The sequence below is a fragment of the Opisthocomus hoazin genome, chromosome 8, assembly GCF_030867145.1.
Source record: "Opisthocomus hoazin isolate bOpiHoa1 chromosome 8, bOpiHoa1.hap1, whole genome shotgun sequence".
NCBI lineage: Eukaryota > Metazoa > Chordata > Aves > Opisthocomiformes > Opisthocomidae > Opisthocomus > Opisthocomus hoazin.
Window position 1 is genome coordinate 16,844,113 of NC_134421.1, and position 27,526 is coordinate 16,871,638.

General features: G+C 37.8%; 1 protein-coding gene across 19 annotated transcripts in view; it reads left to right on the forward strand.

Annotated features, from left to right (window-relative positions):
• The window catches only part of TNRC6B (trinucleotide repeat containing adaptor 6B), a 141,679-nt gene that overhangs the window by 75,353 nt on the left and 38,800 nt on the right, over positions 1-27,526 (forward strand). For 17 of the 19 annotated variants that reach the window (XM_075429293.1, XM_075429290.1, XM_075429295.1 and 14 more), the window contains 3 exons: positions 20,156-20,243; positions 24,099-24,120; positions 25,794-26,138. In XM_075429293.1, coding sequence (XP_075285408.1) covers positions 20,156-20,243; positions 24,099-24,120; positions 25,794-26,138 — 455 coding nt within the window. Of the gene's footprint in view, positions 1-16,464; positions 16,546-18,298; positions 18,682-20,155; positions 20,244-24,098; positions 24,121-25,793; positions 26,139-27,526 lie in introns of those variants that run through there. The other 2 variants (XM_075429304.1, XM_075429302.1) reach the window with 2 other exon arrangements.

The window sequence follows — 27,526 nt, forward strand, 5'->3', positions numbered from 1 at the left end:
AATTCTCCTTCCTCGCTTTAAAGTAATGTGTTAAGAGCAAGCTTATCAAAGGGTGATTTAACTAAAGATGTTCTTTCCAGTGGTGTCCATTGTGTGTGTGTGTATATATATATATTTTTTTATACTCTGTAGAAGGAGCGTAAGAATAACTTTGTGACTCTTACTTGGTACACTTCCCCATTTAAGTCAGCCACGTATAAATTACACTTACTGACTACCGTAAGTCCAGCTGATGCTTCCAGCATAGTAGATGGATTTGATTCAAGCTAAAGGTCTGATCCTCCACCTGAAATTTTTGAATTTTAAATGCTTGTGTGGTTGATTTCTGTATCACTTTTACTGTAAAGTCGTGCTAACCTTTTTGCTAGGTAGCATTGACCAGTTTTTCAATGCAGTGGCTTCGTAGAAGGATAGGCGCTTTACACTGGCAGTACGCATGGAAGCATCAACAAGCTGACAAATTAGATTTGAGGTTCTAGTGTTTAAAGGGCTTTTCTTTCAGCAGGAAATAGTCTCCTACATCAGCTTATGCATTTTAACCTTCAACTTTATATAGCAGCGAAGAATTAACGTATCTTTATGCAGAGCCACCTTTCTTAAAGAGGTTAGAGAGAAGGTTTAACTGAATAGATTGGAAGTCCAGTTTTCTGTGAAACAGTGAATATCGTGTGTCCCTGTTGTATATCATACACTGTTTTTGCGTAGTGTCTAAAAAATTAAACTGCTCCGCTCCACACTTTTACAAAATTCATCGGTGGTAGATAGGAAGAGGTAGCTGTTAACTAAAGATAGGAGGAGTCTTCAGATCTACTGTCGGCAGAGGTAAAAATTATTTTTTGTCACTGGAAACATGCAGAAATTGTTTCTGTATGCTGAATGCTTAAAAAGGTTGTGATGTAGCTTTTCTCACTGATAGAAGTGATGTTGAAAAAGAGTGCATTTTTTAATCACTCAGAAGTAGAAAATGTCTGTTACTCTGAAAATTAGAATCTCGTAAGTTTTGTGCATTTGTTTGTGAACTATGACATCATTGCTGAACATGAGAAATGCGTGGTTTTCATTAAAAATAAGCTATTAATCTTACATAATGCACCAAGGCAAAAATTACCCGAAAGTAGCAAACATTGCCTGGGCTGAGAACTTAACAGGACAAATCAGCTTAGTCTTGGAACTTCGGAAATGTGTTAAATGGTGAGTTTCACTTACAGCTCTATAATTTCCACCTCAGTTTTTCCATTGTGAGTTTACATTTTTATTTTGTGTACCATTGTGATGGTGCTCTTTTGTAATCTTTTAAGTGGCAGTTCAGTTGTTTCCTCATTCTAGAGTCTCTTCTGGGTTACCTCTTGCTTTATGACTTGCTTTGCTCTTCCATAGCAGAAAAAGTGTGTGTTGTGTGTCTGGAAGATTAACCATAGCCCTGTTGTATGTGGTTTTGCGAGTTCCTATCATCTTAGAATTTTTGTATGTTGAAGCAAATTTCTCATGTGAATTTCCGTGTTGTGGAGGAATCTGAGCTTTCTGGAATATAGATATTATAGAGCTGATTTAGTTTGCAAGAGACAGTTCTTCTTTGATAGTAATGTGTAGTTGATAATTTAAAGTATTTCCTTCTTTTTGAGTATGGATGGACACTAGATTTTTTGAGTGAGACACATGTCTAGTCCTCTGATTATTTACTATTTTTTACAATTTCTAAGTTATCTTAAGCTGCTGTATTTAAAAGCAAGAGATATTTAAATGTCATTGAAGTTAGAAATTGATCTGGTACTGTATCTGTGAATGACATAAGCAGCAAGTAAAATTCATCACTTAAGCTGTAAATTGCCATTCCTGGAAAGAGGCAAGAAATGATAACCCTCAATCAAGGTTTCAAAAACCTCGTCTCCTGCACTCAGTACAAATAGGAGAATCTCTCAGATGAGTGAATGCTGAGGTTGGGCAGATGCCAATTCCACAGAAATAACAGCACAGTTAAAAGAAATTCTTTCCCTGGTGGGAGACTATCCTTAGTTTAGACAAATGCCGGAGGATACAGTGAACACTTTTCACTTAAACTTTCTAATGTCTTCGCTTGAGAAATAAGGCAATGATTGTTTACTTAGCAATTAGTAAGAGTTTCATGTCTAGACTAGGTGGTTTAATCTGTGCTTGATTTCCAGAAGGCTTGAAATAAAGTTAACTTTTTTAAAATGCAGCTAGGGAATGGTGCACAGCATCAGGACTATAAAAATAGATGAATCAAAAATAACTTATCAGGTTATTAAGCAAGAGAGGTGGTAATCATCTCTGCGTACTAATGGACTGTTTCCTAGACCTTCTTGTATTTCTACATTGTAACCATTGTGGCTAGTAGTTAATTTTGAATAGGCTGTTGACCAGGTATGATTGTATGGCCTTCAGAATGCTCTTCTCACTTTTCCATTCCTTTTGGAATGAAGAAGAGACATTTCTACATTTTATGAAGTTGCCACTATATGGGTGTCTCAGGTCATCTGCACAGTTTGCAGCTAGGATGCACTACTGTGTTTAGTGAAGGCTTGTGGTTTCCTGTTTACATCAGGAAGGTGTGCAATTTAGGGTGAAGGTACTGTGTTGTAATGCAGTGGCTGCTACTTATAATGGTTTTGTTCCATGGATTACAGGAGCTTTCTACTTCAGTTCTTGTTTTTAGCAAAAACTTAAGAACAAACAGTAGTATTTCTAGTGTTAACCTAATTTATCCCGAGTGGTCTCTTTTTAAAATGTTTTTCATTAGGCAGTTGCAGTTTTCTGTGACCTTACAAAGCTCTTGAACTGAACTTCTAATACCCTTCCTCGTAATACTTCTACAGAGAATTGACAGCTGTCTCTACCTTTCCAAACACAGCTTGCCAAAAACCAAGTTAAAAATACTAAAAACCAAACACCACCAGTGCCACACATCCCCCACCCCACTCCCGCAAAAGCCCCACCAGCAAAAAGTATTGGGATGTTTACTTAAATTCTTGTTTTTCTCTATCATATCAGTTAATGGAAGCAAGTAATTAAAAACATGAGGAGAAAATAGAAATTAAAGAGTTTGAGATGCCGCAACTTTCAAATAGTGAGGCACTTTTACAATTCTGTACAAGCATTATGTGCCAATACATTGTGCTTGCAGACGTGAAAAAAAGGTGGTGAGGTTTTTTCTTTGCTGCATGTGGAAACTGATTTTTTTTTTTAGCTTTCTGTAGTGTATATAGTAATGTTTTCCAAGGAGATTCCTAAAACAGAAGGAATTTTCCTTGATACCTAAGTACTCGGTCATATCATAAAACGGACCCATGATACAATATACTTAGAAATTTAATGTTGGCCTTTAGAATTACTGTTGAAGATTTGTTCTTCACGAGGAAAGAAGGGTGCACAACTAATGTCAGATCAAGTGTTCTGCAATTAATTGTTCTTCAAAAACACAGCAGCAATTTTAAGTCTTTAAAATGCAGGAAAGTGTATAGCAATGCAGCTTTTACTTACTATTATGTGCTGATTGTCTGTGTGTTCCCCCCCATTGTTTTTGACAGTACCTTGTGCAAATCGCAAACCACTGGGTTCCAGGGAATGTTGGTATGATACTGTGAATTCAGGACAGTGATCAGCATTCCATACAAATGAAGAGTTCACAGTTGCAGGTAGCAAAAAATAATGTTCTAGGTAATGAAAAATGCAAGTGTTGTTTGTAGATGCTGTATGCTTTGGTCAGCATATTTGATTGCCGTTTTGAGCTCTTAGGTTATAATTTTCTTAGAATGCCAGATCAAAATTATCACATCTTCTTTAAGTCCTCAAACCTCAAGTAATCATATGAGGAGACAAGTTTGGAGAGGCTTTGATTTTTTTTTTTTTTTTCTTCTTGGCTGCTTAAGTAACTTCATGAGGAAGAATTATTAGTTTCATGTAGCTGAAAACAAGTCATGTCTCGCACTGTGTTGTTGTTTTCATTCTTCCTGTTTCCTACACACAATTTCTTTACAATTCTCTAGTTTTCATTCTGTGTGCCAATGAATAATTTCAGCTTACATCTTAATTAGTCACATGAGTCACGACATGAACTACTGAATTGTGGTGTTTTGCATAATAATTGATTGATCTCACTTTTGAATTGAAAATGACTAATGAAAAGGATGGCCAGCTGGTTGCAGTAAGAAGGGTGAGAAACATGCATCTGGCAAACAAATGCTTCTGTACCAGGCTCTGCAAAGAATCTGTGTACTTTAACGCATTTGAAGGTTCCCTAGAGTCAAGCACAGTTGTTTTTCAGTGCCCCTGAGGTCTTGCTGCTTTAAAAGAAGGTATAAAGTCTAGCATCTCTCTTTATCATTAGAATAGAGTTCAGTTTTCTTTATTCATTGGGAGCATATCAAATGCTGTAGCAAAACCCAAACCATTCATTTATTCACTTACATTCTATGACTGTGAGTCTCATGTTTTGGCTATCAGAATGTCTGTAGCAGTGCAGCAAGGAGAAGACTTAATGCACTTGTGATTTACCTAGTTTCTTGACTAGTGTCTGCAGTCTCTTGTTCTTGTGGAGGCTTTACTGAGACCTGATCCCTGCCTGTCTGCCTTAACAGCAGGTGCAGGCGGCAGCTCACTTCAGTGTTGTGTACGCATCTTACAAGTATTACTCCATTGTACGAATGGTGGTGTGCATCTGATTTTAAAAGCTGTTTAGAGGAGACAGCTGGTTTGATTTAATTTATCAGGGTAACTTTTGTCAGTGATTAAATCTTAATACAAAAGTAAGGAGGGAGGAAGTTTATGTTAGTTTGTATACTGTAAAAAGCATACCTTAAAATGCGTGCCAAAGTTGACAGGACAGTCTGTTTTAATTATAAACCTGAAGTGATAAATGTATGTAAGTGTGTTTTGTGAAACACCTGGCTTAAAATTCAGCACTACTGGATTTCAGTTTTTCATCATCTATAATTACCCTGTAAGCAACAAATATTCTATAGTAGCTGTATAAAATAGTGTGGTTTAGTGATACAGTATTTACTGTATTTCTGTAGTACCGGCATGGCAAGTCCTGACTTTGTTGTTGTCAATAGTGGAATCTTGATGACATTGAGTACAACCATGATCTGTAACCATATAGTTCTAATTCCTTTCTTCATATGCATATGTTTCTCCATTACTTATAAAGTGTCTCTTAAAAGTGTGAGAATACACTGCAACACAATTACACGTTTTGCATGGGATATCCATAATATGTAATACTAGATAAAAGCTAATGATCAGCAGCTTTGTTTATATAATAAAACGCTGTTGAGAACTGACTAAGTGCGCTGAAAAATGTTTTTGCTGGATCACTAGGACCAAAGCATAAACTTGAAATACTGTATTGTAACAAAAGGATTGCTTATCTGTGCTTTTCCAGGCTTGGAGAATTACTTGCGTAATGGTTAGTAGATCTGTTTGTCTGGAGAGTATACATTACTACCACTGTTCATATAAAGCTTCTGTGGCTTCACACTAAAAGATTGCTCCCTCTTTGGTTCCAAATATATTTGGATATCTCTCAGCAGTATTTGATCTTGAACTTGGTCATACTTCTAAGTGCCAAAGAGTTGATTAGGACCTTCAACACCTTTCTGTTGGAGGTTGAGTGACTAATTTAACCCAGGAAAACTCAGCAACTTTTGGGCTGTTGATTTCCAAAAAAATTACTGGAGGGGAGTGGGGGTGAAATACATTTTGCTGAAGCCTAGCTGTTAAATCTCATCAGTCCTCTGTTGAAGGCATAACACTTGAATGATAACATAAACTGCGTTAACTAGCTGTTCTTCCATGTAAGAGGGAAGAAAAACTGCTTCATGTGATGAAAGCCATATGTCAAATAGAATACTGAATTGTGTTCTGGTTTTGTGCTGTAAGAGAACTTGAGATAAAATTATAATAGTGATACCTCCATTGCCCAGAGAGTAAGTTTCTACTGTCACATTATGTTATTTTGAAAGGGTTAAAAAAACCCCACCAAAACAACGAAAACTTAGATTCAGGAATTCGATCAGTAGTCAGAAGCAAAACATACTTTGTAGTTGAAAACACAAAACAAAAACATGTTTTTCATTCTGCCAACTCTTCGTCAGCCTTCACTGAATCTTGTTATTTTGGTGAGAAGTAAAACTTGTGCTTGAGCTGTTTGTTTTTTTTTTTTAAAAAAAAAAAACACCAAACCCAGACAACCTAACAAAAAACTGAAGAGCTGAAATATGAAATACACAATTTTTCCTATAATTTCTTTATCAACATTGTAACGACAAAGTCCCATTTCCTAATACAGGGTTCACTGTGAAGTGAGTCTGAAATGTTCTTAGTGCAATGTGACTGGTTTTGTCCTCTATAGAAAAGAGTAGTCTTTCTTGAAAGCAAAAGTATTTTTTGCAGTCACATTAATGTCAGGTTCTCAAACTGAATTTAAAACAGAATTTTTGCAGAAGTTCAGAGCTTGTCACCTTCGGGGTCTTTTCCGTAGGTTAACAGGAATTTAACAAAAATAAAATCTCCTGTTATTAAAGTCTGCAGATATGCAGCACATAGAAGCAAATCAGCTTCAGTAGGGTTATCACAGTAGAAATAGGAGTGTGACAGATTGATGTCTCGTGATAGTTATGGTCATTGGAAAGAGTAAATAATTGTAAAGGAGTAATGTTTGTAGTAGGTCAAGTGTGGACATGTTAAGTTGTAAGATCACTGAAATACTCAGTGATGGCTACAACATAGTTTGCTGAAAACATTCACTTTGGACTTAAGGGTTGTTTTTTTTCTTGAGGATGGATATTGAGTTCTTTAAAGAAATTGGTATTTCATTTCCTTAATTACTAGAGTACATGACTGAATGTTAAGAGGTAGCTTACATGGATTTGTGGGGTCTGAATTCATATTTGGATTGTGTCTCGGCTTGATATTGCTTGCTAATTTTGTAAAAGTACTGAAGAACATCACACTCATACCTGTCTTCTCTAAGGAAAGTTACCAGACAAGAAAAACAGAATTTCACTAAAAATTGCATGACAGCTGTTTTCTGTGTTTGGAGGAAGCCAAACTTAGTGTCTTCATGAGAATGCTGCCTGAAATTTAGTGTGATCTTTGCAGGATTGAGCATGCGTGAGGCTTTATAGTAGTGTATTGACAGTCAAGGGCTGTACCATTCACATCGCGTTTGGTGTATCAGTTGTGTCCTTGTTTCTAGTGGAGTGCTCCCTATTGGCAAGAGCCATTTATTCTCCATGCTGCTGACTTGTCCTATGACTTTGAATGTAGGTTATTTATTCTTTGCTTGGGTTTACTCATGGGTGGAATTAAGTTTTACGTACCTCTTAATGTTGTTGCAATGCTTAATTAATATTTATAAAGACCTTTGTGATCCTGTGATGAAAGGAGCTGTGCAAATGTTCAGTAGTGTTATTATTTTATTAGTGAAAATACAGGAGGAGTCAGGAGGATACCAGTTTTTAATTCGGAGTGAGCATTGGAGCATTCTGTAACCTTGAGCAGGTCGTGCAGTCTCTTGTTTTGTAACTTACCCTGGGAAAACTCTGTGTGTGGCATGTGTTATTAAATGTCATCCCTCCCTCCCCCAAGTCAATTCTAAATGAAGAAAAAAAAGTATACCACTTCACTGAGCTGCTAAACATAGCTGGTATTTCTTAAGGAAACACATCATTAAAAGTAGCAGAGGTTGAGAAGGTAGTGAATGTAACAGTTGCATTTTAGAGTCAGAATGAGAACCTGAACACGCAGTACCTAGTCAAAGACCAGACTGAGTTTTGCCTGTTACAGATCTTTCTCGTTCAAATTCAGTATACACTGTGCTTAACTGCAGCTTCACTGTGAATTGTAAGTGTATATAATCTTTATTGCATTCTAAGAACTCACTCACTAATTCATGGTATTTAGCTGGTAAACAGGTTGTTACTTCAGACTGAGTACTGTCTGTATTTGAGCTTTGTGATTGCCAAGATTGATAATCAGCTCTGACAGCATCTAGTATTTGGCCATTACATACCAATATACGTATCAATCTCTTGTATGGTATTTCCCCACATCTGACAGAGGAAGGTTTTGATTATATGCTGTCATTAAAATTACAAGATACCAGTGAACTTTTTGAAAAGTATACTTATTTGTCTAATTATATAAGGCGCAATAGCATTAAATGAAGTTATTTGCCATACTTCATGCATGCAAATAGAGGGTTTCAGTTTTATTATTTGGTTTCATACGCGATGCTACATCTGCGTTTTACTCATTGCAGAAAGCACACAGATATGGTTTAAAATAAGGGGCTTCAAAACTGTTATTTAAAGTACTTCAGGAAGGAACCAACTTGACCAGTGAAGCGTGAGGCATAGCTGAATGCAAGTGCTGGTTTGTGTGTGGGGGTTGTGGTGGATTCAAACTGAAAGCACCTGGATCTTTGTCCTGCTTGCTTGCAGTCTGGTTGTACAGCTTGTTCCCAGGAGCTTTTTACTTGCCTTTAGTCCTGCTTCAGTTCTCGGCTCATCTGGCATAAGGATGAAGAGGAATAGTGTTTGTCTCTAGTGAGGATAAACAGTGGTTTGTAACCTTCAAGATCAGCAAGTATGAACAAAAAAAATTTGTTTCATATAAGCCTTAATTTATGGAGCATGATTAGTAGTAATGGAATATGAAGCATTTACCTGCCCAACTCCAGCTGAATATACTGAACATACGCAGATAGATTTGTTTGAAAAGACAGTAATTTGGCAAGATTTATACAATGTTTCCCTGACCTGCAACATATGTTAGTTACTTTTCTTCTGGCTTGAATTTAGACTTCCTGATGTGGATCATGACAGTCCTGAAACTTTGTAACTGAATATTTGCAGAAAGTAACTGAATGAATTTTCTTACCTGTTAAAAATATTGCCTCAGGCAATAACTGGAGTAGAAAATAAAAACCTTAAATACCTTTGCCAAGAAAATGAGCAAGCTGTAAGAGTTGTTTTTTTTAATGTATTAGAAGTTCAAGCAGCCTGAACTTACTGGTTCTTCCAGCTTGGCCAACGACAGATGAATAACAACTTTGTGTGGAAAACCTTGTTCTTAACTTCCCACTGATAAAATTAAATACATTCTTGCTTTAGTATTTTGATTTAGTATAATTAAAATAATGACTTAGTCTGATAAATGTTATTTTCATTACTACAGTGCCCTGAAGTACTGTATAAGGAAAATTTTACAATATTATACAGATCTGGAGGTATGCAGTGCACTTGTCAGGCTATTAATTAACTGGCATAAAGTGTTTTGGTTTTTATAGCAAGTGAATTTGGAGTGTTTCTTTGGAAGCTGAATAAAAGTAAAAAATCAGATTGCTTATAAAATGGAAGTATAAATTATACCATTCTGATGCTGTGAGGATATCCTTATAATATCCCCAGGCAGGTGGAATTCCAAGCACCTCATCATTCAGTAGAAGTTGCTTTTAAGCAGCATGCTTCTGTCTGGGGTTTGTTGGTCATGTCCCCCCCCCCAGTTTAACTGTCACTAAGTAGAAATTACTTCATTGATAAGTATATTTCAATTTTCATCTTGATACCTCCTGAAGTGTCATACCATGAAAGTTTAGAAAATCTCCATTATTTTAAAGCGTGTTAAACTACAGCAATAACACTGTAATGTGGTATTATCTAATGTTTTCTTTATTTCTACCTTACACTAAAACTATGTCCTGTATTTCCAGATAGTTTGCATCTTTACCAGGCTGCCTTTTGAGTCTTTTTTTTTTAAGATGGAGAAACACAAATATAAAAACGTCATTCATAATCCGAGAAATGTTAAAGTTTGTTTTAAATGTAACAATTTCTGTTGTCAAAGATTCTGTATGATCCAGTTTCTTACTGTCTATATGGCCTGTGCTGGTGCCACAAATGATACTCTGGCAGAAAACATTTCATTTAATTAAACTGTATTATAATTCTTGAGTATTTTCTCTGAAATGTCACATTCTGACATTAAAACAAATGTCATAATTGTTGTGCGTACTGTGGCATAGTTACCATAGCAAATAGATTAGTTTCTTGGGACTTCTTTTTAGAGTTAAAAAATAATTCTATTCTTGGCATTTAAGACAGAAGTTTGTAATCTAAGGAAGGTACAGAGCTGCTTTTGTTAAAATAGAGTTTGCACCGTAGTCAGGAGTTAGCATTTGCGTTTTAACTGCAGTCAGAAGATAGCAGTAAACAGGTTTTTTTTATAGCACTTCTCATACGTACATACAAGAATACGTTATTGAGGTGGCAGTAACGCTTATCAACTTCATTTGCATCACAATTCGTAACCAGTTCAAAGCCCCGGTGAGGGATAAAGCTGCAACTAAATCTTTGAACTTGACTTGTGGAGTCGATCTGGGCTGCTAAATGCGGTGGTGTAGTGATACAGACACCTGAAGTGAAGGGTTCTCTGCTGCAGTTCTTCTGCAGAAGACATAGCTGTAGTTAGTTCCCTGCTCACTGGAACTGTAACTACAGAACTACTTGTTCATTCTACTCTAAGGTAATAAATTTTTTTGGAAAAGGATTCCTTAGCTGGATTGCCAGAGTCAGTGATACAGAGTTGGTTGTGGTCAGCAATGCAAAGTCCACTGGCAGCTGGGCAGTATGGTGCCCGTGGGAGTCACTGCTGGGACTAGCAGTGTTCAACATCTGTATTAGTGAACTGGTCAGTGGGATGTCATGTACCCTGACCCTGTACATTTGCAGATGATCCTAAACTGAACTGAGTGGTTGACACTTCTGGAAGGTAAGCTTGATGTTCAGGGGGAACTCTGTAGGCTGGAGAAAATGGTCTGACAGAAACCTCTTGAAATTCAACAAATGTAAATGGAAAATAGTACACCTAGGGCAAAAGAACCCTGTGCTATATTACAGGTTGGGCATCCACTGACTAGAAAGTAGCTCTGCAGAAAAAACACCTGAAGGTCCTGACAGAGAAAGTAGAATGTGAATCAGCAGGGTGTTCTTGCTGTTAAGAAACCAGCCACATACTGGGCTGTATTAGCAAGTCTACAGCCAGTGGGTTGAGAGAATTGATTCTTCTCTATTCAACACTTAAAAGTCCACCTTTGGCTCTCATATGGGAAAGACAGTGGCATATTGGGTGGCCACAAAGATGATTAGCGTTCTGGAGCTCATCTTGCACAAGAAGAGGCTGAGAGAACTGGATTTGTTAAGCCTTAGAAATAGAAGGCAAAGAGGGTAAAGTTACTGCTGTCTTCAGCTGCCTAATGAGAGGGTATAGAGAGTCAGACTCTTCCTGGAGGTGGTGCACAGTGATAAAACAAGAGACAGTGAACACAAATTGCAGAAAAGAATTTCTGATTGGATATTGGGGGAGGCAAACGCAATGGATGTAGTTAAAAAAAAAAAAGGGGGGGAATAAGCTCTCCACCATGGAGACAGTGTCTCTATCCTTGGAGATACTCAGAATGTTACTAGGTCCTGAGCAACCTGCTTGATGATGGCTCTGCTTTGAGTGTGGGATTAGACCAGACTCCAGGTGACTTCCAGAGGTCCACTCAGTCAAAATTATTTGTGATTCTGATAGTGAGACCACTAAGAGTATCGTGTAGCTAGTGCAGAAAGTGTCACTTAGTTCCAAAAGATGAATTGGTTTAAAAAATAAAAATTAAAAATAATTACAAAAACAAACTGCAAAGGACTGTATAAGGGAAGGTTCTGTGTAACTTTTGTTCTGTTTAGTTTTCAGATGATAGTAGTTTTTCTCCTGACCTGCAAACCATTTGAGATTATAAGATTGGTAGAGTTTGTCTCTTAATCTTCTAATACAAAGCAATACTGGCAAATACTTGTGTATGCTGCACTTGTAGACTAATAAGCAGTCATTTAACTGACAGCTGGCACTTTTCCCAGGTAGCCTGCGCTGATTTCAAACCCCATGTTGTGTGGCAAAGTAGGACTCTGAAAGTACTTCTGTATGCACAGTGAGGTAGGTAAAATGTTGTTTTAGGACAGTGTAGTGAAAAGAAGTCTCACACGCAGAGTAAAGTTCAGCAGCAGCTCCCTCGGAGTGGTCAGCTGTCCAGAGCTGCGATATCCACCCCACACACCCATAACTGGAGAAGTGAAAAGACTTCACTTAAAGACGCAGAGAAATATTTTTGCGAGGTAGTCTTTCTTCTTAGCTGCTGAAATTACGGCTTTAGTGAGAATTAGGGTTTGAAAGACTACATAGTACCAGGATAGATCATTTGTAGTGGAACAGAGATCTCAGCTGCACTTCTTGAGGATTGCCAGCTCTTCCCTTGTCAAAAAAATGACTTGTTCCTCTCTAAGCCTGTAGCAGAGAGAAGTTCTTTATTGAGATTTTATTGTGGTAGCTGTTATCCATTTACTGTTCCATATTGTTTGTTATGCATTCATTTCTCTACCTATTTTTGGTGGTTTTCAGAACACAGAGATGTTTTTCTTGGTAAACAGTTGTAGATAATGGAGCTTTCTACATGTGCGAATAGTTTTTAGAGGAAAATAAGGTTATATGATAATCATGTAAAACGTTGAAGTCCTGAACAGAAGTGCGTCTTGCTGAGTGAATGTTCTGATTTGGTAAATTACTGGACGTCTTAATTACAGACAGATTTCTAACTGAATGTTTTGCCATTCTTGGGCTGTTTTTACCACATTTCACAATTCTCTAAACATGCTTTATCTGTGTGTTTGGTATGCATGAGTGCGCATACTGTGAAACAATTACTGATCTGTAAGAGCTCTGAAGCATTTGAAGACTGAAATAGGGGCGAAAACTTCTCAGTTCTTATGTTCTAGGGCTTTATCTGTAGCTCTGAATTTCCTTAAAACTTTCCTTTTTATCAGCTGTGGCTAACATTTGGAAACTTTAGATGGTATCTGAAAGTCATTCTTTTAATGTATATAAGTGATACAGCTAGAAAGAAGAATTCTATAAAAGGAGTGCAAGCAAGAAGTATGGAATATTAAAAACAGCTCAGGTTTGTTTTTTACACAATCCAAGGTTTTCTTACTAACAAGAGACTCTTAAAACTGAAATTGACACCACCCTGTTGCAAACCAGTTGCTGAAGTGTTGAGAACAAACCTTATTTATGAGCATTTGTTGTTGTATTGTTGGGCTTATACTGTCCAGTTCTTTAAAGTAAACAGCGCTTTATGGTTAGAGTTGTTTTCTTTGTAGTATGTGAATCATTGTGCATATATATATATAAAATACTCCACAGAGAATTAATCTTACTCTGGCAACAAGTGTAATGGCAGTCTATAAGGAGTCTTTCTTTAGAAAAGTGTGCTTTTAGCGAAGTCAGTATGCCAGTGTTTTAAAGTTGATTATGTTCTACAGCAGCTTCAAATTACTGATGTTTTGCTGCGATAAAGGCATATCAGTTGTTCCAGATATGCTATTTAAAGTAAGCAGACTTCTTGCTGTGACGTTGTTTTGGTTTTCAGCCAAAGAGAAGAAAAAAAGCAACTTACTCTTAACTCTTCGATGAGCAATAATCTTTTGCCTTTTGAAAACACTGCTTTACAGACCACTTCTAAAAACACATTTTCCAAAGTCTTTTCACTTAATTCATGGTGAAGTGTACATTGTGTGTGTATACAGTCCATAGCTTGCCCTGGGAGGATGGGGGTGTTTGGTGTGACACATTTTTGTTACCATCTTACATCTGCTATACTACCTATGTATATATTACAAATAGAAAAATTTTAACTTCATGGTCTAGTGAAGGGCTGAGTTCTGATATCTTGATTTCACTTTCAGTCAAGAAGTGTGAGACATTTGTCCTTTTACTAACTGGTTGATTTTAAACTGCATAGTTCATCCCTTACTTTGATATTGCAGTTGTTCAGTGATGCTGTAAACTTCAGTCTTATTTCAAGCAAACAAGTAATTTTCATTTTTTTCTCCTTAACATTTTTATACTCTGGATCTTCAGGGGTGCTGTTTTGAAGGATCAGGTTTTTTTCCTTATAAACATCAGAATTCATTTGACCTAAAATAATTTCATACTCCATTTTTGTCACTTCAGCCGAAAGACTGACTTTCTAAATTACTATCTCCTAGTCAACCAGCTTTTGTATGGCTTACATCTGTCTAGTTTATGCATGCAAGCATTTCTCAACAAGAAAGGTGGCTGTGATGCTGAGCATTTTAACTTTTTTTTTTTAATAAAACAAATTAATCCCATTTTGAATCTTTTGATCAGCAAGATTCTAGCTCTTTATGTGGCTTAGTCTAGCGGAAGTAATTTTACCTTTAGGAATTTAGGGTCTGTTAACCCTGGGATTTATCCCATGCTGTGTTACATCTTGCTTCTGTTTGATGTTCTTTTTTAATGTGCTGAAGCACACTTGCGTGTTTGGACACGCCATACTGTTATGCTGTGAAGTGGGATATGTTGAATGAAAGTAGAACTGTGAAGATTTCTGTACTCCAGTAGCAGTGCATTTAATTTTGTTTCATGTTTAGTCTCTGACATCCAGCTTCCAGATATGATTTAAAAGCTTTCATCCACCTTGAGCATTTGAAGCAGTAGACTGCCAGTGTTCTTCACTGCAGTAAGAAGGGCTCGCACCTCAAGGCGCAAGAAGTCATTTGGGAGTTTGTAGTATGCTTTTTCTTCATTGCTCATGACCTTTAATTACAATCAGCTTATACTCTGTAACGTATTTATATATAAATACTTTTATGCTAGAGAATAGTATTAGTAAAGCCCCTGTTATAGTTAGGAGAGTTGTGTAGATGCAGGTGATAATGTTAGGGTCCCATATGCATAGTATGGGATAAAGGACTAAATACAGCCCAGAGGAGACATTGTCCTTAATGTATTAGAACAATGTAGGAGTTGGTTTCAAAAGGAAATACACTCACTTTTACTAGTCGATTTTTCTATGATTTATAGAGTTTTAGCTGGGTGCTGCATGGAGAGGTGTTGTGATACAATAAACTGCAGTTTCATTGAAATGCAAACAATAACATGTTCATTTGAAAGGAGAAGATTCCGTTCTGCTTGTGTGCACTACTTCTGATGTTCATCTGGTAGCAAGCTAAGCTAATTCCGTTTACAAAACCTGGGATGGGGTGGTCCCAGGTGAGCTGCATTTTCTTGCCATATAAGCAGCTGAGTTCCAAAGAAAGCTCAAGCGAGGGAAGGTCAGGGACAGAGCTTGAAGAGGAATGAAGTGGAAGAAATTGAAACCTAATTCTCCAACAGTGGCAGCAAGCTGTTCATGAAATAGCACAGTTGAAGACCACTTTCCTCAAATAGATTTTTGTCTCTGTATAGGTTGAGAGGAGCTTTTGCCTTGGAAGCATACCTGGCTTTCAGCTTGTTATAAAGGTGTTCTACAATGCATCTGAAACACCAGTGTGTGATGATGCATGATTCTGTTGGTATCCAGGCTGTATAACTTAGCAGAAATTCATGATCCTGAGGAAACTTTAAGAAATGCTGAGAAGCTGGATACTTGTAGTTAAAGTTCACTGGAAATTATTCTTGCTTCAAATCTTAACCAAAGTTGGATACCTTACTGCAGAATACATTTCTGGCTTAGTCCCTCAAGTTCTGAGTCCTTTTGTCTGTTTCTGAAGGATTAGGAATATGTTTGTTGTCTGACATTTTGGATCACTAGAGGCCTGTCTGTAAGAAAGAGTCAGTTAATAGCTGAAGTGTTGCCTCTAAGTGAGACTGGTCTATGCATGCAAACCATAGGTGATTGCCTTTAGCTCTGGCTAGTTATGGCTAAAGCTGTCAGAGAAAATTTAAGTCATTAATGTCACCTTGTAGCTATATAGATAAACGCTTGTTCTGTTGAAGTACTGCTGATCGTGTAGTTTTGGAATCCCCCATATTCTGGAAGAAGATATGAAAGTTGACTCCAATTTGGAAGCAGATTTGTAACTATCCTATGCTTATTACAATGCAGAGAACAGGATACATCTATAGAAGTTCATGTTCACTCCTGTGTTGTATTATAGTGTAGCTAAACCAAGTTGACTCTACTGAAAAAAAAACTAAAACATGGGGTCAAGAGGAGGGAAGGTGACTCACAGTACCGGTATCTAGTCCGCATCTGTGTGTGAGGAACTTCCCAACACACTTACGCTGTTGTCCCGTAGCCCCGTGGAAGGAACTGGGAGTTGCATATACTAAAGTGCTACTCCTGAGTTTCTAGGATTGTTCATTTCTTACGTTTTACTCATGTTTTTTGTGCAATTTGAGTTTGAGGGTGACTTTAGAGAGTTGTGGGGTTTTTTGTAGACTCAATAGTCTGTGTGGCTTGTTATCTCTACCTATCAAAGCGTGTTGCCACTAGATAGTATGTAAATACATAGTGCGTCATCTCGTTTCACAGTTGAGTTTGTGATAGCAAGAACTTTGAAGACAGCTTCTGTCCTCTAGCCCTGCCTCAAGCCCATATGTTTCGAGAATAAGTCTTTTTAAATTAGAGCTTTCTGGAAAAATGAATATTAGTTTTGCAGGAAATTATGTTTTCCAAAACTGGTAAATTGTTGTGGGGGAGGGCACACTTCTTCAGTTACTATTTTTTCTTTTTTTCTTGAAATGGCTATCTGTTTCAGTAACTTGGACTTCACAATTATTTTCTGTTGCTTCTCTTCTTAACTAGCTGATTAAACCTTCTTTTCTGTGAAATGATTGCTTTTGTCTTAGCCAGAAGTTGTTAAAAGTATTTAGACAAGGTATTGAGTGTACTGTATCATAGCTACTGGGTTGGTTTGGTTTTGGCTTTTTAGAAATAAAATAAAATCTTGGGTTGCAACGTATAGTTTCTCTTAATTCTCTTAAAGGCTGTTAATATGCCTTTAAATGTTCAGAATTAAAGTCTGTAATAGGCTTTTATAATACTTTTCAGTAATGTTGATTTTGTGATTTTTTGGGAAATATTAACGTGCATTTAGGTCATTTTTAAGATGGACACATGCTTTCTTCAAAACTAGAGTAAAAAGCTGGCTGCTGGTTGCTATTTAGCAAACTTCCTCTTCAGGGTTGTGGTGTGTCCATGTTCCTATTACTATGTGCTGGTAACAAAAACCGGAACCCCACCCCATTGTATTACTCTAAATTCACTCATTTGGAGTTGATGGATATTCTCCTTGTGTTGATCTTGTCAATGTAAGCAGCTGGTTGCTGGAATGTACGTGATGGACCCCCCAGTTGCCTTGTCCAGTCCAGGAAGGATTGTATTTTAGCTAATGAGAGAAGGTTAATAGGCAGCATTGTCTTCTGAATGAATCGATGAGGTACTTGAAAGCTTTCATTATGTTAAATTGATCAGAACACTTAACACTGCAAGTTAAGTTTGTGTTTAACAAGCTTCTTGCATACAACTGAAAAGGGAAACCGTTGATCATAAAACTTCAAATGTGAAATGCATCAAAGAGTGAAAGTGGGAAGATGGCAAGTGTGCTACCCAAAATGGGAATAAGCTATTTCCCCCCCTAATTCAGTGAACTTTCAGCATAGTGGTACATTGTTAGCATGTCTAGAGCATCAATTCTTATTCTGTCATTTGGAGAGTGTAACTTCCTACTTCCTGCCTGTTTGTGAGATTTGAGTTACACTCTCAGGAACTTTATGGTCTTGTACATATGCTGCAGCCCAAGTGTTCTGATAGATCCCTTCCACCTCAATAGAATTTAGGTATGTGTTTACGTGAACTGAAGCCTAGATTACTAAGTATTGATTACTACTATATTGTAGTTGTTGATGATGTGCCCAGTGGACTATTAAATGCACAGTTCTATCTAAAGAGCAGAAGAAGGGGAGGTCGTCATGCAAAACAAAGGGCTTCTCTGCACCTTTAGTACCACAGATACTTGTCCATACATGTCTGAAAACAAGGCAGCAGCAGGAGCAATCTGTGTCCTGAACTTACAACGAAGACAGATGACCATAACTAGATGTTTACTTTTAGGCTATAGATCTTCTGTCCTTGGCTTCTTTTATTATTAGTGCTACATGTCGTTGTAAGCCATAGCTTCAGCTTTGATTGAGAATATGGCCTTTTTCTCATTCTTTTCCATTCCTTGCTCTTCTGCTCGCAAAACTAGGGAAGGTGCTTTTAAGTAGAAGGGTGTCTGTGTGCCAGGCAGTTACTGGAAGTCATTTTGTATTTTGATCCTGCCCCTTTTCAGCAGCTCTTTTAAGACAGCTCTTAAAATTTTGCCTGCTGCAAGAAGGGCTTTTGGAAATAGTATACTTGTAATGGGCTCTACAGCCCAGAAGGCACAAATAGCTTGACAGTACAAAAGTAGTAAACATAATATGAGGTTATAGTAACTTTGAAAGATGAGGGTGTCGCTGGAGAGCTTTTTCATATTGCTTACAATCAGTGGCTCAAAGAAAATGGATTTTTTTTCTCAACACCATGACAGCAAGTGTGAAATGTACTAACCTCCCCAGTGCTTCATGTCTTGTGCTGTTAGTAAAACTGAAAATCCTACAGGGCTTTTGCTTGCTGGAGTTTAGGCCTGGGAAGTGCGCTTTGACATTTGGTAGAGAACATAAGAGCAAGAACTGACCTGGCTTAAACAACAGCACACAGAGTGCATAAAATGCTGTTATGTGTGATGTGGACTGCTTGCCTCAAACTTTGTTAAATGCAGATTGAACTTGCTGGTATGTATGAATTGCATTTGGTAATAACCTCACGATGTTGTTACTAAGTGCTCATCTTGCCCTTACCCATTTTCTCCACCTGTGAAGGAGAGCCTGACGTTAGGAAACCAGGAAAACATTTTATTACTGTCTCTAGTAGTACTGTCCTCTCTTTAGGAGAGTTCTTTGAAGTCCTCAATCAGGAAGCTGTTAACACATAACATATCAAAATATTTTTGTAGGAATTGATTAGTTATGTGAATGCCTCTTTGTAAGCTGACTTGTCAGTATCTAGTGCAAAAGCAAACAAAAATATTAAACTATACCATATAAATGCAATGGAGGGAAAATACTGAATGGTGTGACAGCAAAGCCAACTCAACTCTGATCTTTCTAAACTGTGTTCAGAAACAAGCTTTGATTTGTGCATCAGTATAAGTAGTAGTTCAGGACACTTACAAACTCCAGTTTTGTTTATAAAGCTGTTATGTTTTCATAAAATCTTGTTCTGAGATGTCGTGGGTTATACTTGTTGCCTGTTTGAAGTACACATCTCTGGTCTCTGATCCTACCTCTCATCTGTCAGATCATCTTTTTGCATTAGTTGTCTTTGTCTTAATCATTCCCTATAAAAAGAAATTACTCCAAGTGAGCTGAAAACTTACTCTTAAATTCAAGGAGGTGAAGAGAATTGGTTAACGAAGATGTGATTCACCATAGAAACAGCTCAGCCAATAGCATATATGCAGTAAATTAACCATTTTCTGGTACTTTCATATTTGATATGAAACATAGCAACAAGATGATAGCTTGACAACAATAGCAGCTGCACATATTTTTCTTCCTTTTTTGAAAGAACATTCTCATGGAGAAAATAGATTCCCTGGAAAGTAATTTATGTTACAAGTTTCATCACAAAAATTCTGTGGGTGGGTACAATAGGCTAGAAATTAAATTAGTGATTTGTATAATAAATGATGGTTTTGATTTGATATGACACTTCCAGTCTCTTACAAGTGATATAGCTACAGGCAATAGAATAATCTCTTCCCCTTGTGAAGATAAATGTCATATCAGACCAAACCATCTTATATTAAATTACAACTTCCCTTTTTTTAGCATATGAAAAGATTCATGAGACTGTTCATGAAATAAAAGTACAACCCAGTTAAAAGGGTGTTTTGGCCAAAATGTCTTGAAGATATTTTCTAATATCAGGCATGTGGTTAATTTATATAGGATATTGCGAGATGAGGCCTGATCTGAATAAAGGAATTTTCCTTTGTGCAGCAAGTGGCATGATTGTAGCCACACTGAGCTAGAAGATGCTTCTCTTATCTCAGTTGGACTGAAACCCTCAAATGCAAATGAAGTATGATGATAAGAGGAATCTAGTACCTTGACTGCCTTTCTTGGAGGCAAAGAGGGTTATAGTATGTGTGGCTCTTCTATAAGAATTTGATTGTGCTCATACCATTGTTCTTTGTTTTGGCAGAGAGAAGGAGCAAGAAAGGGAAGAACAGTTAATGGAAGACAAGAAAAGGAAGAAAGAGGATAAGAAAAAGAAGGAATCTGCTCAGAAGGTAGGTTTCGGTATTTGAATTATTTTATCCATCTGGAACATAAATAGTATTCGGGGTGGTAAGACAAACTGTATTTGAGCTTAAAAACTTGATTGTTTAAAGTGATGTTTCATTAAAGACTATTTTTTGCATAATTGTCCTGGAACTTGCGTGCTTAACTTGGACATTTCTTTTCCGTAGTGTGTCGTGTGCAGTAAAAGAGGATTTTTGAAATGAAGTATTAAACTTAAGTTACTGATTATGGGCTCTCTTGATCTATGCAACTCCAGCTGTTTTGAGGTGTTTGGGGATGGAAATGCTGCTGGACTTTTGCAGTTTCTGCAGTAAAATTGAATAAATATTTTCTGGAGCAAGTCCTTAAGTAAGTTTATATGAAGTATTTACTGCTGAGGGTTCCCTTTATTTTTTGCTAAGTATCACTTAGTTTTCACATTTTCTGCAGTTAATAGCACTTTTGCTGGAGTGTATCAGTTTGAGTCTGAGCTGTGAAGGATTGAGAAGTCACTGAAAACTGATTTTGCTTAGAAAATGGGTTTGAACAGTTGGTGTATTAGAAGCTCTCTATTTTGCTGAAAATCTAGTAGATTATTCAAGGGGTTAACTTGACATATGAACTTGAGTTTTTTGCAGCTTTGTCCATACTCTGTTACTGGTAAAATACTTTCTGTCTAGTTCCGGGCTTACTGGTACAAGACAGATGTAGCCATACTGGACTGGGTCCAGCAGAAGGCCCCTAAGATGATTAAGGGACCTGGAGTATGTGACAGATGAAGGGAGGCGCTGAGAGCTAGGACTGTTCAGCCTGGAGGAGAAGGCGGCTTAGGGGGATCTTACCAATATATATAAATACCTTGCGGGACGGAGTAAAGATGATGGAGGCTTTTCTCAGTGGTGCCTAGTGACAAGGCACAAGGCATTGTGCACAAATTGAAATACAGGAAATTCCACTTAATCATAAAAAGACTTTTTTGTGCGCATGTGTGACTGGGCAACCACTGAAACAGGTTTCCCAGAGAGGTTGTGATGCCTCCGTCTTCGATGTGCTCAAAAATGAGTTGGATGTGGCCCTGTGCAATCTGGTTTTGATGACTTTGATTTGAGTTGTGGAGGCTCCTGGGGATGGGTGGGGAACAGAGATGGGAACTGTGGTCTGGATCTCCAGAGGCTGTCCCTTCCAATCTCAATGATTATGTGAAATTGAGAGCAGAAGGTTTTACTTTCTTTCAGTAGTCTCTGTTTTTCAGTTGCTTCAGTAACAACGGATCCTATGAAAGACCGGATGTCACTCTGTGTTAGATTCTGTAGGTTTCTGCTGAGAACAGCCAGCACCGATTTCAGTTAAATTTTGGCTTCTCTGGGGGTCTTCTGTTTTTTTCACCAGTTCGAGTCTATCAGTTTAAATTAGGTGTGGATAAACAGGTGTATTTCTGTTTTCTTTGTGCAGCCATTGTGTGGATACATCCCCAGTAATACTGCAGAAGATCAGTAGCTACAGAATAAGGTTTCTTCAGTCTATTTTTGCCTCAGTGTTGCTACTGTTTAATGTTCAGGCGCAATAATTATGTGTAGGAACCAGGAGGATCAGATCCTCAAATCCTCAAACCACCAACCTGGTAAATAAAGGCTGGTGGTTTGAGGATTATGTGCTGATATTCAATGATACAAGAGAAACTTGGAAAAGTTGTACCGATTGTCTTGATAACATTGCTGTGAGTTTTTACTGAGGAATTGGTGCTTTGAATACAAAGGAGGTTTGCCAGCTTTTCTGTGTGGTCCCTCACCTACTAAGTCATTCAGTATTATTGAATGTTACGATGTTTTGCCAAAATCTTGGGAAGGATAAACACTGAGTAAGTTCATCTCGTAGAGACCAAACTTAACAGTAATACTTGGAGAGATCTAGGAATATCAAAGCAGGCAACAGAATGGACAGAATATAAATGTGTCTGTTCATTCTTAGTGACTGTGGTGATGTTCACCAAATAAGCAGTAATGATTTGGGGTACCTTTTCCAGACAGATTTTGTATAACATGAAACGATTGTTTGTGTCTGTATCTTCTGAAACTTGAAAAACAACAAAAAAAATTAAATCTCTTCAAGGCAAGTTATGCAAGCAAATTCACAGACTGAATTCCTGTGGTTGGTGTCCCAGGGGCTGTTTAGTAGCTTGTCAGAAGGGAAGGCTGCATTTGACTCCATCTTCCAGTCCACTGTAGCTGCTCCTGCCGTGCTGGTGCTTATAGGTGGCCCACAGAAAGATGACAGCTGTAAATCTGAGACAGGGTCACATTTTCTTGGGTTTTGTATTCTAGACCTGAAAAGAACATCACAAAACCAGATCATTTGGACTAGGAGAGAGACGCAATATAGCAGAAGTAATTTTTTTTTCCCCTAAAGTAAAAGGTAGTTACCATATAGAATTCTTTGAAGATTTCTTAAAATGGAATTCTTCCAAGTAGACAAATTGTTGACTGTAGTAAACCTATCAGCATTACCAGACTGGATTTATGAACAATTTTTTTCTCCCCTCTTTCTTTTCCTTGAATAATGGAGCATCAGAGTCACTTAGGTGCTTAACAGCATTTTTAACTGTGTTACAGAAGATGTAATTTGATACTTACAGGATTTTTTGTAACTGAAGTGAAAGTAAAGATCGATGTCTGGCTTGGTACAGACAGAGTTTTGGAATAGGTACATTTTTAGTGTCTTGGAGACTTTTGGATTACTTAATTCTGTGAAGTTACCATGTATAAGATTTTTGTATTGTAGAGAATGTTCTGCTTTGCATATTGTAGTGTTCATCTTTGCAAAGTAAATGATGCCGTAGCAATTCAGTGCAGTTTGTCTTTTTATTCTTTACCATACAAAGAAATTCTGGCTTGGTTAGTTTGAACAATAAACTGCTTTTTACTTGTGTTTTCATTATTCTATACTGCCACTATGTGCTTTCCAGAATTATGGACTAGTTCAGCAATTTCTTTTAAGACTAGTTGTCATAGAACCTGACAGCATGACGGTCTTTAGGGTTTTTTCCATTATTGTGTAGTGGAACTCATGATCAGCAGGCTCAAAACATGCTACAGTACACATGATTCCAGAGAATATACCAGTGATGTGTTTGTCCCTACTGTAGCTTGAAATCTGCTATGTTGAAAGAGTGTAGAAGTACAGCAAAACGGCATACTGAATATGTGAGCCAGCATGATGGCTCACTTCGGTAATTAACTTCCTATTGCGTTCAAGAGATTTTTAAGCCTGGTGCTATATAGGTATTGCTGGCACTGTCTGTAGTGATGGCAATGAATCCAGTAAGGTTTAGGATTTCTTCGCCTTGGAAGAGATGTCCTGGGAAGGGTGAAATGGGAAGATGACACAGACAGACCGCTACTCTCGCTTGCGGTTACTCCTGTGTGAATTCTGTTGCTAGCCCCAACAGTCTGCTGTAAGGATGCTCTCACAGAAGGAAGCTTTTGTTACATTTTAACTGTAATACTTCACCTCCGAAATCTGAAAGAACTATAGTGCTCTAGCACATGTTTATTGGTGCTTTGGAAGTCTCTACTGGGGATGAGGAGGGGGATGAATACTAAAAATCATCATGAGTGAAGTAATTACTCTTTCTGCCAAGGATTTTTGCACCAGGCAAGGGTCTTATGGGAGCTGTAGTATTTCTGAAAATTTTGTATATATGACTAGGAAAACTGTTCAGACTAGTAGGTCATCAGCTGATTGTTTTCATGGAATAAATACTGATCTTGTTGCTAATAAATTACGGTTATGATTTAGCTCAGCCTATTCAGTGATTGTTTTGAGGGTCTTAAAACTGTGTTTACATTCTTGCTTTTAATTTGCAGGTCACAGATCAAAAAACCAAAGGTAAGAATCTTTGATCCTAAAAACTGCTTTTTATTGACCTGAGTCAGGACCTGGGTCTTAATCAAAACCGTTGGGAAAGGAAGGGGAATTGTGAGTCAAGGTGAAATACTGAAGATGCGTATTCAGAAGAAGTAAAAGCTGAGGTGATTGAAACAGAGAACCTGAAACTACCCATGGTGTCAGCATCAGAATACTGGAAGAGGGAATGGGGATTGTGGATAAAATAGATTAGCAGAAGTATTTAGCCTTTCAGTTTTGCGAAGGTTTTAGACAAGTAACCAAAAACTGAAACCACTTGTATAAAAGGAATGAAAGACAGGGAAAGTACTGCTTATGGTGAGGTACTGAAAGGAGTGAAAATGATTTGTTTAAAGAAACTGAAGAGAAGTTCAGGCACCTAAAAGTCAAACAGATAAGACAGGGCTGATGAGTGAGCATCTTGAAAGTTAAGCTTATTTAGCTGATCTAAAAATACATTTAATCTTGATTTGTGTGTCAGATTTCAAAAAATTGTGTGGGGAAATTGCTGTTATTGACAAAGAGATCTAAGATAATAACTTGGTTTTACAGTTAACAGTATTTTTGGAGGGGTTTGGTGCTATGCAGCCTACGTAGAGGCATCAGAAACCCATATCAAAATAAAATGTGGGGAATAATGCATTCATGTTGCCGAAGAGACTCTCGCTTGTTTTGATACCACATTTGTAAGAAGATAAGTTTTACTGATTATGTTCACTTTGCTGGCAAGGGGCTTCAGGAAATCCCTTTCTTGTATTAATCTTCAGCAAAGGCTAGAGGAGATGTATTAAATTCTTTGCCTTTGGAGTCTGATATCTTAGCAATTACACCTCCTAGGTGCCAGGCTGGAAAATCTTTTGCTCTGTTTGGAAAAAGCACATGGAGAATGTAAGGGGTCACAGGTCTAGAGTCTCTTAAGCAAGTTTTGTAATGGTGTTAGTTCCTCAAGGATTTGTTTTGTGCTTTTCCTCTTCTCCAATGCATAATAGCTCTCAGAAGCAGCTTGTCCTTGCTTATAGGGGCACCTGGTGACCAGCTGGGAAACTTTAGGTGATCCTGATACAAATGCTGTATGTAGGGTTTGCCTTTTGGGTGAGAGTCAACTATTACTGCTTTATTTAAGAGCAGTACACAGAATTCAGATTTGTTAACTCTGAATGGGGGGGGGGGGGGGGGGGTCCCTGTTTTTGTTTGTCTTGGCAGTTGCTATGTGGCCTAGTAAGCAGGTGAAAACTCGGGATCTGATTTCAAACCTCCCATGAGGGTGATGCATAACAATCCAAAAACCAGTTGAAAATCAGGGAAAAGGCGGGGAGCAGAAACCAGTTATATTGGACTGCTCATATTTTAAAGTGACTCATTGCCCAGAGTGGCATTCTTTGCCAGCTTTACGTTTCCAAGAAATTTGGGACTTAAAGCGAAATACTTGCCGAGGGTAGAGTTTCATGCCAGGATAGAGTTGGACGTAGAAGCAAGAGATTTGCTGCTACTGCTTATTCCTGTTTCTGTAATGAAACTGTTCTTCCATAAGGTTGAAGTTAGACAGTATTTCAGAAAAGAATGAAATTATAAAAGGAAAGAGTCACAGTGAGTTCTGGTGGCTAACACAGGTTTGAGTGGAAAAATGTTTGATTTTCATTCTTCCTGTTTTTCAGTGCCCGAAGTGACGAAACCAAGTTTAAGCCAACCAGTGGCTGCCAGCCCAATTGGCAACTCTCCATCGCCACCAGTGAATGGTGGCAACAATGCCAAAAGGGTGGCAGTGCCGAACGGACAACCGCCAAGCGCCGCCCGCTACATGCCTCGGGAGGTGCCGCCGCGATTCCGTTGCCAGCAGGACCACAAAGTGTTACTGAAACGTGGGCAACCCCCTCCACCATCCTGTATGCTCCTTGGGGGTGGAGCAGGGCCTCCTCCCCCAACAGCACCAGGAGCAAACCCAAACAACGCACAACCAGTGACAGGAGCACTGCTGCAGAGTGACAGTGGGACTGCAACAGGCAAGTGATAATGTTTAATGCATATGTGTGTGCGTGGCAGAAGAGGGATCACTAAAGTTGTGCATAAGCCTATCACTAGATAATAAAACTCCTCAGATTGCTTTTGGAGAACTTACTTCTACTATTTTAGTGTATAGGCTTTTCTTTTGTTGTTAGCAGCAATGGATGCTATTTTTACTGCTAGATGGAACAAGAAAGAGAGTTAATTTTTTAAAAAAATGTTTTGGGTGTTTGAATCAGATGCTGTAATACTCTTAAGACTGCAGGAAGGTCAACACAGTGCACTGATAAACAGCATTTTATGGTTGTCATTGAGTAGTTGTTAATAGCTCTTTTGGTTTCTTTTAGATGAATTTCCTATCTTGTCACTTTTCTATATGATCTGGTAAAACAGACAGGTAGATATCAGGTCTGCAAATGGCAAATGCCTGTCACTTCTCATCTGGATGAAACAGAAAGGTGGTCCTTTTGCTCCTGACTTTTTTTTGGTGGTAACCTTAGTTTTCTTCTTAGATGAACCTTTTTATAAAAGTGGTGACTGTCTTGTTTTTGCTTTTCTGTTCACTTTGAATTACAGAAGATAAATTGATTTTAAGATTATTTGGTTTATGAGCATGGGGAAATTATGACTGCTTCTGAATTTTGTAGACCCTTGGGGAATTGCAGTAAATGTTGTTTGTTGTACTATCATAACTTAAGAAGGAAATACTACATTCCACTCAAGACATCTGCCTTCTAAAGAAGGTGATCTGAGAAGTCAAGGACAGCTTCAGTTCTAACAATAAGGGTGTTTAAAAAAGGAATAATAAATGCTTGAAAGTCAAAAGAAGAAAATAACGATACCACTATGTCGGAGTTTGCCTTTGAAAACCATGCCAGATTAATGGGATGAGTTTTTGTAACCACAGTCCTGGAGAGCATGAACTTCTTATAGTTCTCTGTGGTTCAGAATTAAAAAGAGGTGACTTGGAACTCCAGAATCAACTAAGCTAGTGGCTGTCTTTATTGAAAAGGATTCTAGGAAAATGAATAATTCTCTTTTGTGGTTTCAGTACTTGAATTCCTTTATAGCAAATCCCTGTTTGATAGATGACGTGTTGTCTTTGATGATCTCTATTTAATAAGGGCTGGGGGGAGTGAATTTCAAACTACAGTGGCAAAGTTTCAGCTAATGAGTTTAAAAACAGATCTCTTAGAGATGCCTGATTTTGATAAAACACTGGGAATATGAAGAGGGGAAAAAACCCCACCTGAAAGTCTTTCAACTGTGTATAAAATGCTAGCATTATGTCAGCATTGGTATACCTTCGTAGTGGTGGTAGTAGACTGTCAAAGGAGACTTTATGGTAGTGAAGCATTCTAAAGGTTTTCAATATTTCTCATGAGCA